This window comes from Durio zibethinus, chromosome 26 (genome assembly GCF_047325235.1).
Source record: "Durio zibethinus cultivar Kanyao isolate XHJ-2024 chromosome 26, ASM4732523v1, whole genome shotgun sequence".
Taxonomy (NCBI): domain Eukaryota; kingdom Viridiplantae; phylum Streptophyta; class Magnoliopsida; order Malvales; family Malvaceae; genus Durio; species Durio zibethinus.
In genome coordinates, this window is record NC_143187.1 from 4301755 (window position 1) to 4318165 (window position 16411).

Genomic DNA, 16411 nt, shown 5'->3' on the forward strand with positions numbered 1-16411 from the left:
GTTTTAAACATTCTTTAATGTTAATTCATTGTTTCACAACCATGCAGAAAGCTTGGTTTATCATCAGATCAGTTTTTTCATACCGTATTGTAGATATAGGACTTAATTAACATTAATTAATTAATCAATTGAATCTCTACTAATTTTCCTTTCAAATAAATTGCGAAGAAGCATTTGATTCGATAATGAGTGCATTTTTTAAAAAATTATATTCTAATATCTAAATCTTTCTATTAATATATATTTTAAAAAATATATTCACATGAGAATGATATGCTTCACGTGAGCCCTAGAAAATATATGTGACTCCTTAAATTTTGTGAAAGGGAAAAGAGGAGGGCTACTTTTGAAATGGAGTATCTAAAGCTCTTGTTATAAAAAAAAAAAAAATTGAAGTGATGCAAGTTAAAACATAAAAAGTTAGCAGCAATGAGCTGTGTTCATATCAAATCAATGTTTGGATCTATTTAAGATTCCCTTCTTTGAGGCAATTAATGAATTTGTGACAACAAATTGGCATGATATATAGCCAATTGCATGTTTTAAATTTCATTTTGTTAGTGGAGATCAGTGGAAGAATTGACGCTTACTTCACTTTCTTTTGTTAAATTTCTATCAAAAAAAGATTATAAACAACTCATTAACTTTATGCAAGTAATCAAAAGATTTTTCAAGACAAAAGATCGATTAGGTCATTTGATATGAGTTTGTGGATCATAGAATCAAAGCTTTAATTGTCACAGCATAAGATTAAGATACTTGTAAATCAGTAATTTATTCATAATTTTAAATTTAGCCATTATATGTTATAGAGTTTGAGGAAGATTAATTGGAAAAATTAAAGAAAATATAGAATAACAACTTCCAAACTTTGGCTTCTGCATGAACAATGAACATAATGACTTAGCTTAATTTAGGGTTCTTCAGTATAAATTCTTTGTCTCATTGATGCCCAATAAAATATGTTTTTTTTTTCCCAATTGCGGCCAACGCAAACGTAAAGAGAAGCGGAAATGGCATATGCTAATCACTTGTCTTGGCCTTTGGTTGCTCTTTTACAAAAAATCATTCTTCATTAGCCAGCTCTTCACCTCAGTGAAAGCAACCAAATAAGAATATTTTGGTGCATTCAAATTCAGCTTCTTCATTACACTCTCCATATTTAAAATAGTTTGTTTGAAGTTAGAATAACTTACTTTTTTTGTCACCTAATTTTTTGAAATATTATATTTTGATCACCAATAGTTACAAATATTATCGTTTTGATCACTCAACCATTAAAAAAAAATTAACATTTGTTTCGCATTGCTTTTCATATTAGGTAATTTTGGTCATGTGGTATTTCCACATATCAATAATGTTAACATTTTTTGAATCAATATTGATAATAAAAATGTATTCTTTCAAAATTGGATGATCAAATTAAAAAAAAAAATTTAAATGATTAAAAAAAGTAATTTGCTCAACTTAATAGAGAACATATTCTTATTTATCATGTGAAGTACAATATTTGCATCTTGTAATTTGTAAAGCATAAAAGATGGTACATGTGTTAATAAAACTTGATAGTGGAAAAAATTAACATATTTTAAATTAAAAAAATATGCCAATGTATTCAGCCAAATAGTGAAATATGATAAATTTATAAAAATAAACTAATTGATTGCTTAAATTCACATCTCAACAAATGAGTAGATATTATATATATATATATATATATAGCATCTTCGATCATGTAAACAATGATCATTCATAGAAACAATATCCATTTTTAAATCATTTAAAACCTGTTTTTTACATCTCCTTTCAAGTTAAAATTCACTCAAGCCTATCCACAAAATGCTATAGTCCTATAATTAATTAATCTCTTGATGTGAGAAATTAACAATTTCATGTCCTATAATATATTATGCTGTCTCTTTACTGTTAATGGTATACTATTAGTATGAGTTGATTTTTTTAAAAAAATCTGATATTTTTTCTTTTAGAAACAGAATCAGAATAGCAGGCCCCAATTATAATGAAACCCAACAATGGAAAGATACTAAAATCTCCATTTTCTAGCTCCTTCAAAACCCACTTATGTCCATATATATTTTTTGTGCACCTTTCAACTTTTTTGCTGGTGAAAGGATTTCTCTACTATATAAACCCCTTATTGGCTCTTGCATTGCATATTATCACTGAAGCCTTCAACTTCTTTTTCTCCCTTTTCTTTCCCTTCCTCTAGCTTGCTCTTTTTTCATTTCCTTCCTCTAGCATTAACACTTTATTAACACTTTCTCTTAATGGAGAGAAACCCCATGCGTAGGCAGCTTGCAGTCATGAGGCAATCCCTGTTTGATCAGGTTTGTTTTCCTCAACATTTGCTGTTTGTAAAATGAACAAAACTTGAGCTTCCTAACATTTGGAAGTGCTATAAACACCATACGCACCGGAGGGTATAGGAAATTTAACCTGGAAATACTGTTGCATTATGTTTATGCTTGAGAAATGGATTCACCTCTGGAAGTTTGATTAAATTGTTTGATCTGAGTTAAACCATCTGATTTAACCACACTCCCCCAAACAAAAAAAGACAATGAAGAAATTAAGGATAGCTAACCCTGAACTATATATGCGTCTGCATGCACATGTAAATTCCTATCTGCTACTCCTTCAAAGTTTTATTATGTTCATTGCTAACTTTTTATGAGGCCATAGCCAACAACTAAGTATTTGATCATTGCAGGGATATCTTGATGAACAATTCGTGCAGTTGGAGGAACTCCAAGATGATGCTAATCCAAATTTCGTGGAAGAAGTTGTCACCTTATACTACCGCGATTCAGCCAGATTAATCCTTAACGTGGAGCAGGCCCTGTAAGTTCAAATTCCTTATAATACAACAACAACAACAACATATGAGGATGATCATCATGAGACAAATGACAATCATGCTATTTGCTTATTGTGCTCTTCAGGGAGAGGAAACCTTTTGATTTTAATAAGTTGGATGGCTATATGCATCAATTCAAAGGAAGCAGTTCAAGGTAATAACAAGCCACTAAAATCTTTTTATTTAGAAAAAATACAAAAAATTGAGTATGTGAAAAGAGTCACAACCTTGTAGAATAAGACTTATTATAGGTAACATCAAGTATATTCTATGCTGGCTTTAACACAAACCAATGATTTTTATTTTCATTCTTTCTGGTTGGTTGCAGCATTGGAGCCAAAAAGGTTAAAGCTGAGAGCACACTGTTTAGGGAATATTGCAAGTCTGGAAATGGAGAAGGGTAATAAATCTCACCCTTCATTTCTTATCAGCATAATTCATCTGATATCATCAACAAACCCAAAGCAAGTTTGGGCCTTCTTTAAATTAAGCTTCCAGTTTCAGTATACTTAGTTGAATTTTCATGCTTGCAAGCAGATGCATGAGGACTTTTCAACAACTGAAGAAAGAATATGCAACATTGAGAAAGAAGCTTGAAGCTTATTTTCAGGTTCCTATTATTTTCCAATTTTTTTCTTTGTCCACCTTATTAAATTTGTGTTTTTAACTTGTTATCTGTGTTTTTTTTTTTTTTTCCAACTATGAACAAATGTTCAGCTGGCAAGACAAGCTGGTCCGATGGAGACCGCATGTCGCCCCAAGTAATAAGAGAGATATATGGTCCAAAGCAGGATGCAGAAATGAGTAGTGCATGATTGTGGCAAGAAATATATATTGTGGTTGGTGAATTTGTTATAATCTGTTTTTGTATATGCTCCAAATTCACCTAATTAGCTTTGTAGGCCTCTTAGATTTTGCTTGTAAGTTACGTATTTAGATTGAGTTTGGTGATTGAAATGCTTTAGTTTCTTTGCTGTATCAATCAATATATATACTTTAGTATCCATTTTCAGAGGAATTATCATTTCAATTTTTTTTATATATTTTTTTATTTTGAAAAACAAAAATTCCAATCCTGCTCTTTGAATAGAAAATATAAATAAATCAGAGTTAAAAGTATGCCTTGTGGGTGCAATATAGAACAAAAAAAAAAATATGATACACTAATCAAAAAGCAAAATTTATTCATTATTCCACAAATAGCTTTTAGACGTACGATTAGAATTATTCTCATGACATCATTTTTAGTGAATCTCTATCAACATTTATGTCATGCACAAACCATTTTTTTTTTTTTTTTGGGTTACAGACAACTTATTTCGAAGGGTTGCAATCTACATGAGTTCGGATTCAAGAAGCCCAACCCAAGCTAGATTGGGCTTTGAATAATTGTAATAGTATGAAAAATAAAATTTATGTGTCAAATTAAATGTTCAATTAAATTTGTACGACTCCATAGCTTAGTAAAATTATAAGAATGATGGATTACTTGAACATTTAATTAAATGTTAGAAAATTTTGTTATGTTTTTTTTTTAATTAAGTTTAATTTTTTTCTCAAAAATTTTATTTAACAAAAAAACATAAATAATTAAAATTTACAACTTTTAATTTTTGTATTATTGAAGCCCATAAAAACATACAAGATATATTAAAGTAGATAGTTATATTAGCAAATTCAGGTGCAAAAAAACATAAGTTTGATGGTTAATTTGAAAAGTCAACAATAGGTCCTCCATGAGGTTTGATTTTGGGTATAACTAAGATAAAATTTTTTAAACGAAGTTCAAAAGTTTTTAATCAGAAATGATTTAATAAAAAATTTAGATTAATAGATAGATAGAATTAAATAAAATGATTAATAATATGTAAAAAGAATTAAAAATACAGTTTATAATATAAATTTGATTAGTACTTATTAATGATAAAAAAATAAATCAAAATTTTTATTAAAAATATTTATCTAAAAAGTTATAAAATTTTATTAATTTTTTTTAATTTTATATATTTGATTTATATAATAAGATAAAGAATTAGAAGTCTTGACGTGGATCGTGGATTTGGTTCGACAGTGGATCATAATTTTTTAAATTCTTTTTTTTTTTAATGTATTTACATTTTAATCATTAACTTTTCGTGAATGACTCAAGTTAATGGTTAAAAAAAACTTAAAAAATTTAAGTACAAATTTTATTTATAAAGTTTTAAATTTAAATTTTAGTATACATAGATTTGATTGTTAGTTGATAATTTAATAATTATAATTTAATTATGATGTAAATACTTAATTATAAGTTAAAAAAATAATTGAATATCAAATTATCTACATTGGCTTATATTGCATTCCGTACATATTTGACGTCAATGTTATATTGTTAACAATAAAATCTCTCTCTTTTTTTTTTAAGAAACAAAATCTTTAATATGATCCATCCATTAAATTGATTGGATCGAAAATCAAATTCTCAGTAATCCAACTTTTTAGTTATTAAAAATATATAACATAAATTTTAAATAAATAAAAAATTAAAATATAAGATAAAAATTAATGAAAATGATAAAATTAACTGACGTAATATGTTAGGAGAGTGTTATATTTTAATTTTAATAATTATGATTTAATATGTGGCGGTCTTATATATATTTATTTATAATTTGAAGAATTAAATTTGAAAAAAAAAATTATGAGACGAGATTGCCACTTTTTGCATAATACTTGTGCGGCAAGACCGAATACTTTTCATGTACGAAAAAAATTTTAAAATGTGGATTTAGTTCTAAGAAAAAAATTACTCTTTATGGCAAAAAAAATCTAATTTTGTTTTAAAAAATTAGAAGAAATACTAAATATGCAAAAAAAAAAAAAAAAAAAACAAAGCTCAGTCAGCCGAATAAAAAGGGCTTACTCTCCCCTTTCTCGTTCTCAGTATCTTTTTCCGGTCATCCACTCTTTTCTCTTATAGCTGTAAATACATTTATATATCAATGGGTTTTCGTAATTTTTCTTCAATCTTTCAAATCCGATCAATCTAGGGTTTTTCAATCCCCCCCAAAGCAAAAAAATCTCTAATCGAAAATTTTGGGGGTTTTTTATTCCCTCTTTGCTAGGGTTTCTGTACATTCAATCGCGACTTCGCTTAGCCCGACAAGATTTCCCTTACTCCTTTTAGTCTTTTTTATTGTATTTGAAAAATTAGTCAATCGGATTTTCTCTGGGTTATTTTTTGTAATATATTTGGAGCTGGTTTTTGCATTCAAGTATTTACAGGTTAGATTCCAATTCATTCTCTATCTCTTTCTTAGGGTTTTGGAATTGGGAACTCAAATCCTTTCTCTGTTTAGCTCCTTTAACGCTTTCTTTCCCTTGATTTTTTTTTCTTGACCGGTTAAATTAAAAACTTTGGCGGTTTATTTTGCTAGGGTGTAGCTACTTCAGCTGAATTTTGGAAATTGGGAGATCAAAGTTTTCAAATTTATTTCTGTCGGAGGTTTTCTTGGTTAGGTTAAAAAAAATTGGAAATTTAAAATTTGAGTGACTACCCAATTTAAAAGTTTCCATTTTGTTTGAGAAACAAAGGTTTCCAATTTGGATCAGTTTCTGCAAGAAAACTTAGAAAAAAAAGAAACCCAGAATTCAAAATCTCAACCTTTCTCTTTGACTGTCTTTTTTGGGGGGTTTCTTTTTTATTTATCTCTGTTTTTGATATTGTGATAGAGGAAATAAAAAAAACAAAAAGAATGGCCTCGTATAGGCCATACCCTCCACAATCCTTTCCTCCACCACCACAAAACCAAAACCCTCTTCCGCCCCAGCAACAACAACATTATAGTCAAAGTTACAATCAAATGAATCCAAATTCGAATTATCATTACCCTCCTGCAAGACCGTCCCAACAACAACAACAACAGCCACCGCCTCCTCCACCTCCACAACAGCAATATTCTTATCCCCCTCCGCCTCCTCCACCTCCGGATTCTTCCTATCCAGCGCCCCCACCTCCTCCTTTGCCTACAATGCCACAAAATACGATCAACTCACGGCCACCAATGTACTATCCACCTTCACAGTATTCATCACAGTATGGTAATCAAGCAATGCAGCCATTGCAGCCACCTCCCCCACCGCCTCCCCCAAGTTCTCCGGGTTCTTCGATCCCTCCACCACCTCCCCCGAGTTCTCCTCCACCGCCACCTCCTCCAAAGGAGAGTGTTGGGGACAAGGGGTTTAGTGAGCGTAGTAAAGGGGGAAATAGGGATTTTTCAGGTTCTGGAAGGCGTGAACACGGGCATTCCAATCATGGGGTTGGAGGTAGAGAGCACAAGCCGATGATGCCTCCTATCAAGAAGCCAAATGGACCTGCAGGAAGGGTGGAGACGGAAGAGGAGAGAAGGTTGAGGAAGAAGAAGGAATTTGAGAAGCAAAGGCAAGAGGAGAAGCATAGGCAGCATATGAAGGAGTCCCAGAAGACCCTGATGGTGTCTTCCGGCAAAGGGCATGGTTCAATGGTCGGCTCACGGATGGGAGATAGGAGAGCTACACCGTTTTTGAGTGGTGAGAGGATTGAGAATAGATTAAAGAAGCCAACTACATTCTTGTGCAAGTTGAAGTGAGTATATAGAAATGCTGTTGCTTTCTTATTTACAATTTCTTTTTGGTTCTTAAGACTTTTTTATTTTTCATGTTTATTATCTTGCCTTAATGAGTTTTATCCAGTTTAGGTTGAATGGTGTTGTCTCTTGGCCTAGTGGAAAAATTCTCGATTTTCTTTTTGGCTTTCTGATTTGCGGATGAAAATCAGTTATGATAATAGACTGGTGACTTTCCTGTCTGTAAGTTTTCCCAGGGTGACTTATGATAGAGTTTGATAGAGTAATTAGTGCTGGATGTGCCTCTGATATGTGCATTCTTAGTCATTAGTAGGCTGATGGACCATAGATTAACTTGAAAATTATCAGTTCTTGCGCCTTCATGTTGTGGAACCCATGCATATTGTAGCTAAAGTAGTTTTGTTAACAATGGGATTTTAATTTCTTTCAAATGTGTCTCTCCACTGTTCCTTGCATTTGGATGTTTGGTCTGAACAATGTATTTAATCTTTATTTTTTGCATGCAATTTCCTTCTTATTTTGCCTACATGTGATTTTTTTTTTTTTTTTGCAGGAAAGTGTTTCTTTTGATTATTTATTTGACTGTTTAAGTATTGCAAATATTTATACTGTTTACTTCCAATAATGACAAACACTGTATTCTTTAGATTCCGAAATGAACTTCCTGATCCAAGTGCACAGCCAAAGCTTATGGCTCTGAAGAAAGATAAAGATCGGTAAGAACTACTTCTTTCACTTTAAAGAAAGATGACTATGTATTTTCTCTTGTCAAAAATCCAAGATCCAGTATATTCGTTGGTTGTCTGATTGAATGCATTTACCTTTTTTTCTTTTTTTTTTTTCGTTGTTAGTGATGGTATATCTGTGGATATTATTTCTTTTGTTTCTGGAGAAAAACGATAATGGACTGGTGAAATTTTAATTTTAAAAGCTGGTTTCAGTTTTCAGTCTTAATGTCATGATCTAATCCCTTTGTGAAATTTCTTGCTAATATATACTTCTTCCTCACAGATTTACAAAATACACAATCACTTCTCTGGAGAAAATGTACAAGCCTAAACTTTTTGTTGAGCTAGATCTTGGGATACCGCTGGACCTGCTTGACCTCAGTGTATACAAGTATCATATTTCACCCACTTAAAACTTTTTCTTGGATCGTTGCTTTTTTTAACGTGGTTTTGATTATCTCTTTTATGTTTGTTTAATTAGTCCTCCTAGTGTTAGACCACCACTTGCCCCAGAAGATGAGGAACTCTTGCGTGATGATGAAGCTGCAACCCCTATAAAGAAAGATGGTATAAGACGAAAAGAAAGACCCACTGACAAGGGTGTTTCTTGGCTGGTTAAAACACAGTACATATCTCCACTCAGTATGGAATCAACAAAACAGGTAATTGCTAACTACCCTGTTTGTATTTGAAGTTCTTGACAATTATTGCCGAAAGCTGTGTCAAAATTGAATACGTTGGCACTTGCAGTCTTTGACTGAAAAGCAAGCAAAAGAACTGCGAGAACTTAAGGGAGGCCGCAATCTTTTGGAGAACCTTAACAATAGGTTTGTTTGATTCCAACCTCCTTATCTGAAGAGAAGTTTTTTTTTGAAGCAAATTTTTTACAAACTTGTCTAATTCCTGCTTGACATTAAAATGTTGACAATTTTATTAGGGAAAGACAAATTAAAGAAATCGAGGCATCATTTCAGGCATCCAAGTTACGTCCTGTCCATGCAACCAATAAAAACTTAGAGCCCATTGAAGTTATGCCCCTCTTACCTGATTTTGATCGGTATGGAATTAGTTAGTGCTTTTCTGGCTTTATTATTTTTACTTTCTTTTCAGGAACTCGTACATGAAAAAATCTTGATTGTGCATATTGTACGTTTATTCTATCTATCAGGGTGCCTGTGCATTAGTTGATCAAGATGAATAGGCATGAATTTTTGTCACTGAATGGTCTTTGGTTATTATGGTGTTGATTAGTTGATATATCAATTGTTGTGTGGTCTCATTTTGTTTCTAGCAGAAAGAATCCACATATTGTGGCAGAATGTTTAACTTTACAAGGTTCCTTTCTGGAAGGAAACTTAATTTGTAACTTAAACACATTTAAACAAGATTATTGAGGCCAAACCTGTATTAGGTAGGTGAATATATTGTCTTTAGCTGCATGATTTTTTAAACCTTATCATTATTTGGTAAGCTTGGTTTGGATTTCCTTCTTTAATTGGGAAAACAAGATGAAAAATTTGAGATAAAGACAAAAAAGGCCTCAAGTATTGAAGCTGCCTGGTATCCTGTGTCTATTCTCAAAGCTCTTTCCAACTTGAACCCTACATTTGTTTTTTGGGATAACTTTTGACTCGTTTATCTTCTATATAAAACATGCGAATTAGTATTTTTCACCTCATCTTTCATCCAAATGCAACTGAATGGCATAATACGTAATTATAAAAGTGTGTTTAAATATGCATGTGCCAGGGGGATTCAAGGGGGGGAAGTGGTAGTTGATGGTTTCTCCTTGAATCATAAGGATTTCTAAGGATTTGATGGTTGATTAGGTTATAAAACTTTTTGAATTCAATCATTAGTTATTGTGCTGTGTTACAACATATTCATATCTGTTGTCTGTGTTGTGGTTATACCAGGTACAACGATCAGTTTGTTATGGTGTCATTTGATAGTGCTCCTACAGCTGACTCAGAAATCTTCAGCAAGCTGCATGAATCTGTTCGTGATGATCATGAATCAAGGGTGAGTTAAGAAATGGTTTTATTGCTTGCATTCAGCACATTGATTGTGTATTCTGCTTATAAAATTAGTTAATATCCTGAGATCAGCTTACCACAAGGATTACTATAGTTTATTGATATCTAGGCTTTCTTGTAAGTAAAAATCCAGTAATCTGCAAGATTAGTGGTAGAATACATGATCAAAAGAATGTGCTGCATAATTCAGTTATTATTTAAGATAAATGAAATAAAAGTTAATATGATATATGCATGAAACGCTTCAGGAATCTTTTTGCTGGCCTGAGGATTTCTTTGGAACTTGTTATTGTTACATGAAGTACATATTTTTTGTCAGAGTTCCATGCTTTTTGTTGAAATTAATCCCCATGCAGTCTCAAGGCCCTAATATTACGAGTATGCCTCAAATAGTTAATGGCATCACTGTGGCTTTTATTGAAGAGATGATCATAGTTAACTCTGCACTCTTGTTTTAGGCAATAACTTTTAATTTTATGGTAATGTTTGGAAAGAAAAAGAAACGTTTATATAAATTTACTGAGGAGCAGGGGACACAGTGGCTACTGATTCCATATATTGAGTTAATTTGATATTGGTTTTGATTTTTTTTTGTATAATTGCAGGCCATTATGAAAAGTTATCAGGCACCAAGCTCAGATCCGGCTAATCCTGAGAAATTTTTGGCTTACATGGTGCCTTCTCTTGATGAGGTAGATATGCTTGCATTCCACATTATATATCCATCAGCACCATAGATTTTGCTGCGTACATCCTAACTTTCAATATGTTGATTCTAATTGAATTGCTTTGTCATTTTAATTTTCATTTTTAATGGTGACAGCTATCAAAGGATATGTATGATGAGCATGAAGATATCTCATATTCTTGGGTTCGCGAATACCATTGGGATGTATGTAACTTGAATTTTGTAATGTTACTTTGTGCAAGCTGGAGCTACACTTTCATGATAAAACAATCTTTCTGACCCCTTTACAGGTACGTGGTGATGATGCAAATGACCCAACAACATACCTTGTTTCCTTCGATGAAGGAGAAGCTCGCTATGTGGTTATACACTTGAGCAAAATTTACATCTTTTTCAATCCATTTTTGGCAGAAATTCTGTTGGTAACTCTGACCTTAACTCACTTTTTCTCATGTTGTAGCCTCTTCCCACAAAACTTAATTTAAGAAAAAAGAGGGCCAGAGAGGGAAGATCTGGTGATGAGATTGAACATTTTCCTATACCTTCTAGAATTACTGTAAGGAGGAGATCAACAGTTGCTGCAATAGAACTGAAAGAGCCAGAGGTATGGTCATGAAGTTTGCGTGATAAGTATACTAAATTCTAAATTCTTATTATGTGTGCATCTTTTTTTCTGGTATGCAATTAGGTTTATTCCAACTCGAGGGGCGGTATTTCAAGCTCAAAGATGGGAAGGCTAGATGCCGAAGATGACCTTGGAAGACCACAGAAGCTTGCACGACACCAAGATATTGATCAATATAGCGGAGCTGAAGATGACTTGTCTGATTGATTTGTGCATGTGTAAATGAATGGTAGCCTTTTAGAAGTTTTTGAGGAGTTTTGTAGTTGTTGGGCATTAACTGACCTTGAGTTATTTCTGTAAGCCACAACCAAATAAATCTAGTGATATGTCCCCCATATTTGTATTCCTAACATATATTTGTTTTTGGATCATAGTTAAATTCTGCGGAGATATAGGTTTTCCCTTTTTTTTTCCTTGAATACTATAAAGAGTTGTAGGGGGAAAAGAGGAATTGTTGTATAAAGAGATTGAGCAAATATAAGTTAGAATTGCCGGTTTCATGTGTAGAAATAGTCTGTATTTTTCCATTAACGTTGTGTTTCGTTTTCTAGCATTTTTGTGTGGTACTATCACTGCCACTTTCGATTGAAAAAAATGCAAAATTTTTCAGTTTGCCAAAGTGGCTTGCTCATACATGATTTTATTGTAGGCCTGTATTCTTCAATCTATGATTACCCTATTAACAGATACTTCAGCAACAATTTATTTTCGCACGATGGTGGGGATGAAGAATCAATTTATTGTTCAAAAGACCGAATTAGAACTTTTGCTAGAAGACAGAAAATTGAAATTTATCATCCAAAAAGTCTAAATTCATTAACATTGAGCGGGCAAAGTACATCTATTTGGATGGTAAAAATCAGGACACTTGACAAGCCTCAACACTGGAAGAAATTTACGGACAAAATATCAGGAATACCACTACCACGGGTTACAAATCAGCATTAAGCAGTTTGCAGACATGAATAGTGTTGTCATCTCAAACCATCTGATATTGTACTTTCATCATCACATGAAACCTCATCCAGCATGTCAAGAAATCCCTTCCTAGCTGTCCTTTGAATTGCAGAGGCATTATAACGAAGTCCACATGTTGACACTGCTTCAAACTTTGTCCATAACTCTTTCTTTAGAGTACTCTCACCGGGACGTTTGCCTGTCTGCATTATGCTCTCGGGTTCCTTCCACATTGGAGTACTTTCTACAAGTGCCAAGTTGTTGCCAATATTTTCTGCAGAACGGGAGAACTTATGTTTAATTTACTGCTCAAGAAAAATCATCAGTGAGTTCATTTAATAAAACGTATAGATAACAAAAGATACCTTGATTAATCGTCTTGTTTTGTTGGCAAGCATCTGTAACATCATTTCCTTTCGACAAAAACAATTCTGTCGGTTGATTTATAGCCCTGGGAAAGTGGTGATCAGTGGCAACATTGTCCAGGGACTTCTCATCTGGTGGCTCCAACAATATGCAACTTTTAGGAGGTGAGAATAACCATGTTGGTGACGACTCCAGCTCTTTCTTCCCAATTCCTGATTTGTAAGTTCGTTGTATACCTAGTAGTTCTGGATATTTCAAAGTCAGATCCTCAGAAGCTTCACTGCCAGAGGATTTAGAAAAACCACTGTTGTTAATTCCAACAGGAAATGGGGTAGACTTGCGCACTCCATAATCACCTCTATGTGAGGATTCATGAATCGGTTCAAGCAGCACACATGATTTAGGAGGCGACATTTTTAAGCGTGGTGTCATAACAAGCATGGAATGATCTTTTTTGGAAAACACTGGTGAAGAAACAAATCCACACTTCAATGTCTCATCTGTTCCAGCTGCAACAAAATCAGAAGGCTTAATTGGAGTTGGCTTTATGGCAACTCCTTCAAGCAAATTATCATTTTCATCCCCAGGAATGTTGAGAAAAGATGGCAGCTCAACAGTAGATTTTGAAACAATCCTTTCCAATACTAATTTAGACGAATCACGCCCCTTGGAAGACAGTTCTTTCAACATAGGAAGAGGTGTGAGCAGAAACAACTGTCTACCTCTCTGAATATTACAGTCAGCAGCACGCCATGACACAAGGGGAGAAGGAGATATTAACGAGTCCAACGTGGTTTCTTCTGGACTCCCAACATCAAACCATTTCTTTTCATTTACGTTCACAAAAGGAACAGTTTCACTTTCCAAACTATGTCCTGACTGATCTTTGTGCTCCCCAGCAGAAGGACTCGAAAGAGCCTTCTGAAACCTGGGAACCCACGGCTGCAATTATACAACATGACAGAGCATGTTAGTTCGTTCTGCAACAAACATATTCAAATTCAAGTGATATATAGTTTAAAAAATTAACTTAAAGGATTAACCTTTAAAGAGGAAAGCATTTCGGAAATGACATTCGTGAAAGATTCAATTTCTTTCCTCCCTTTTCCTGTGGCGTTAAGCTTAATAGCTTGCGCAACAAGTTCATCAATCTGCCATTTCCAAACATAAATTGGTGAACATCAATTCAGGTAAAATCAAAGAAATCCATATAACACATGAAAAAAAGTAATAAGATGACAAAAAGGAAGAGCTTATATAAAATTGAATATATTTTACATAATTTTGGCATATTTTCTTAGCAACCGAACAGAAGCTAAACCCTAACCAGATAGATCAAATCATAATTTGGTACCCAAAAAGAGAAAAACTTTCTACTTGATCATACCTGGCGAAGGAGAGAGGAAAGATCGGATTGAAGGAGAAGCAGGGAATCGAGGGAGGCTTGGTTTTGGTGATTCTTGTGTTTGTCGAGCACTTTCTTCTTTGGAATCTCTGATTTGGAGAAACTCCTTGTGCTGTTATTGTTCGATAAATCTCTCAGTGGTTTCCTTACCGATTTTGGCTTCAATTCTGTTCTCCGCATCATTTCTTTCTCTTCTCTTTTCTCTGTGATTTCTTCTTTCTCGCTTTCTTTCTCCCTCCGGATTTTGTGCCGTTTGGCTTTTGAATTTCTGGTCGGTCTCATTCTAAAGCGGGCTATTGATTTTCGACCCGAGTGTTGAGAAATGACGGGTCGGGTTGAAGAAAAATTAGCGGCCCAACCCAAGAGCAACAATAGTATTCATTCGTGAAGATATTTTTAGGTCATTTTTAAATTGGGCCAAAGCCTAACCCATTGTTATCCAATCCCGCTACGGCCCACATTGAACTTAGACGCAAACCCGTCCTAATCACCTCAAAAGTGTTCAAGACCAACACCACAAACACGTACGCTGCGTCCACGGCACGGTCCATCCCCATTTAAGAAAAAAAGGTAAACAAACACCTACTCAAGAAATCGAGCACTCCCAAGCTTAGAACCATGGCAAACCAAGTTCAATACTTCATTGAAACCCAACTTCCCGATCACCAAAAACACTACAATTCCTTCACTTTCCCTTCGGTTCTGTCTCCAAACCCAACATCAATTCCTTCTTCACTGTCTCTTTTCACCAAAGCCATCAAATCCCAGAAGCCTTTTCTTGACTCTTTGTTGCTCACAGCTGGAGCCGTACTCTTCAGGGGGTTTCCTGTAGAGACAGCCAAGGATTTCAACGACGTCATTGAGGCTTTTGGTTTCGAGGAGTTGCCTTACGTAGGTGGGGCAGCTCCTCGGACTAACGTTGTTGGTCGTGTTTTTACTGCTAATGAATCACCACCCGACCAAAAGATTCCTTTTCACCATGAGATGGCTCAGGTAAGTTCCTTTTTTTGTGACTGAATTAACTTTATGGGCAATTGTGGTTGTCTGGGTGCCAACTGAATTTGTTTTTTTAACTTTAGAACAATGTTATCTATCTTATTTGATAACAGGTTCCTGAATTTCCATCCAAATTGTTCTTCTTTTGTGAAGTAGAGCCAGGAAGTGGGGGAGAAACTCCCATTGTTCTAAGCCACATTGTATATGAGAGAATGAAAGAGAAGTACCCGGAATTTGTTGCTCGGTTGGAGGACCATGGATTAATATATACGAGGGTGCTAGGGGAGGGTGATGATCCCTCATCTCCCATTGGTCGTGGGTGGAAATCCACGTTCTTGACGACAGACAAGAAAGTGGCCGAGGAAAGGTTAGTGATTTGATCATTCTCAATGGATGATATGACTTTAAAATCACCTTTAAACAGCTTTTTGCAAAATTTGTTGCAGGGCTGCAAAGCTAGGTATGAAGCTGGAGTGGATTGGAGATGGAGTAAAAACAATAATGGGTCCAATACCAGCTGTTAAATATGACGAGTCAAGGCAACGTAAGATTTGGTTCAATAGCATGGTGGCTGCTTATACAGGCTGGGAAGATGCGAGAAATGACCCTGTGAAGGCAGTTACTTTTGGGGATGGGGAACCATTGCCAGCTGATACCATCTATGAGTGCCTGAAAATCCTTGAAGAGGAATGTGTTGCCATTCCTTGGAAGAAAGGAGACGTTTTACTCATAGATAATTGGGCTGTCCTTCACTCTCGAAGATCATTTGATCCACCTAGACGAGTGCTGGCTTCACTCTGCAAATAGGATTGGTGAAGCCTCTTGCCTGTATTGGAGCTTCTTTCTTCATGTAGCAGATATCCAATGCTCTACTAGCTTACCGCTTGTACAATATGCCCTGTATCTTAGTACTCCTTTAGCCATTTTAGGCTGTGCTGATCATATAATAATGAATATGATAAGATAGAATGCATAAATAATTGATTAGCAGAAATTGCTCAAGTTTGTGCATCACGACATTGGTGTTGTCCATGATTCTCTGAAATGAAGTTAGAGGCTTTTTTCGTGTGGCTGTTTTGCATTGAAATGCAAATCTTCAGAAAGCAATATCGTGTATCACGAGGA

The 16411-nt window shown here is 34.3% G+C and overlaps 4 protein-coding genes across 7 annotated transcripts; 3 read left to right on the forward strand and 1 right to left on the reverse strand.

Annotated features, from left to right (window-relative positions):
- The first annotated feature begins 2288 nt into the window (after positions 1–2288).
- LOC111318592 (histidine-containing phosphotransfer protein 4-like) lies at positions 2289–3790 on the forward strand. Its single transcript, XM_022921463.2, has 6 exons — positions 2289–2348; positions 2732–2862; positions 2964–3032; positions 3207–3278; positions 3416–3488; positions 3596–3790. The coding sequence occupies exons 1-6, from the start codon at positions 2289–2291 to the stop codon at positions 3641–3643; spliced, it is 453 nt and encodes a 150-aa protein (XP_022777198.2). The 3' UTR covers positions 3644–3790.
- A 2012-nt stretch (positions 3791–5802) lies between these two features.
- LOC111274566 (protein PAF1 homolog) lies at positions 5803–12072 on the forward strand. Of its 4 annotated transcripts, XM_089755643.1 has the most exons (13): positions 5803–6145; positions 6298–7484; positions 8133–8201; positions 8497–8604; positions 8695–8875; positions 8964–9040; positions 9151–9270; positions 10130–10235; positions 10855–10941; positions 11073–11141; positions 11228–11299; positions 11398–11541; positions 11626–12072. In XM_089755643.1, the coding sequence occupies exons 2-13, from the start codon at positions 6616–6618 to the stop codon at positions 11767–11769; spliced, it is 2046 nt and encodes a 681-aa protein (XP_089611769.1). In that variant the 5' UTR covers positions 5803–6145; positions 6298–6615; the 3' UTR covers positions 11770–12072. The 4 variants fall into 4 exon arrangements, 3 of the variants coding, with proteins under 3 accessions (XP_089611769.1, XP_022715033.2, XP_089611770.1); XM_022859298.2 differs by having other exon boundaries at positions 5803–7484; XR_016334250.1 differs by lacking the exon at positions 11228–11299 and having other exon boundaries at positions 5803–7484; positions 11073–11227.
- A 283-nt stretch (positions 12073–12355) lies between these two features.
- LOC111274568 (uncharacterized) lies at positions 12356–14673 on the reverse strand. Its single transcript, XM_022859300.2, has 4 exons — positions 14273–14673; positions 13929–14036; positions 12885–13827; positions 12356–12793 (listed from the first exon to the last, which is right to left on the reverse strand). Exons 1-4 carry the CDS (start codon positions 14570–14572, stop codon positions 12537–12539), a joined length of 1608 nt encoding a protein of 535 aa, XP_022715035.2. The 5' UTR covers positions 14573–14673; the 3' UTR covers positions 12356–12536.
- A 171-nt stretch (positions 14674–14844) lies between these two features.
- On the forward strand, positions 14845–16373 carry LOC111274569 (2-oxoglutarate (2OG) and Fe(II)-dependent oxygenase superfamily protein). The gene is made up of 3 exons (XM_022859301.2): positions 14845–15283; positions 15400–15653; positions 15733–16373. Exons 1-3 carry the CDS (start codon positions 14909–14911, stop codon positions 16091–16093), a joined length of 990 nt encoding a protein of 329 aa, XP_022715036.1. The 5' UTR covers positions 14845–14908; the 3' UTR covers positions 16094–16373.
- Positions 16374–16411: the final 38 nt, after the last annotated feature.

Bases quoted from the DNA above. Each gene is read 5' to 3' on its own strand.
- LOC111318592 (XM_022921463.2), top strand. From the start codon at position 2,289: ATGGAGAGAAACCCCATGCGTAGGCAGCTTGCAGTCATGAGGCAATCC. The intron at 2,349-2,731 runs GTTTGTTTTCCT...TGATCATTGCAG, and splicing joins GGCAATCCCTGTTTGATCAG to GGATATCTTGATGAACAATT. The intron at 3,279-3,415 runs GTAATAAATCTC...GCTTGCAAGCAG, and splicing joins AAGTCTGGAAATGGAGAAGG to ATGCATGAGGACTTTTCAAC.
- LOC111274566 (XM_022859298.2), top strand. From the start codon at position 6,616: ATGGCCTCGTATAGGCCATACCCTCCACAATCCTTTCCTCCACCACCA. The intron at 10,236-10,854 runs GTGAGTTAAGAA...GTATAATTGCAG, and splicing joins GTGATGATCATGAATCAAGG to GCCATTATGAAAAGTTATCA. The intron at 11,142-11,227 runs GTATGTAACTTG...ACCCCTTTACAG, and splicing joins TTCGCGAATACCATTGGGAT to GTACGTGGTGATGATGCAAA.
- LOC111274568 (XM_022859300.2), bottom strand. From the start codon at position 14,572: ATGAGACCGACCAGAAATTCAAAAGCCAAACGGCACAAAATCCGGAGG. The intron at 13,828-13,928 runs GTTAATCCTTTA...GTATAATTGCAG, and splicing joins AAATGCTTTCCTCTTTAAAG to CCGTGGGTTCCCAGGTTTCA. The intron at 12,794-12,884 runs GTATCTTTTGTT...CCCGTTCTGCAG, and splicing joins AAACAAGACGATTAATCAAG to AAAATATTGGCAACAACTTG.
- LOC111274569 (XM_022859301.2), top strand. From the start codon at position 14,909: ATGGCAAACCAAGTTCAATACTTCATTGAAACCCAACTTCCCGATCAC. The intron at 15,284-15,399 runs GTAAGTTCCTTT...ATTTGATAACAG, and splicing joins TTCACCATGAGATGGCTCAG to GTTCCTGAATTTCCATCCAA. The intron at 15,654-15,732 runs GTTAGTGATTTG...AATTTGTTGCAG, and splicing joins AAGAAAGTGGCCGAGGAAAG to GGCTGCAAAGCTAGGTATGA.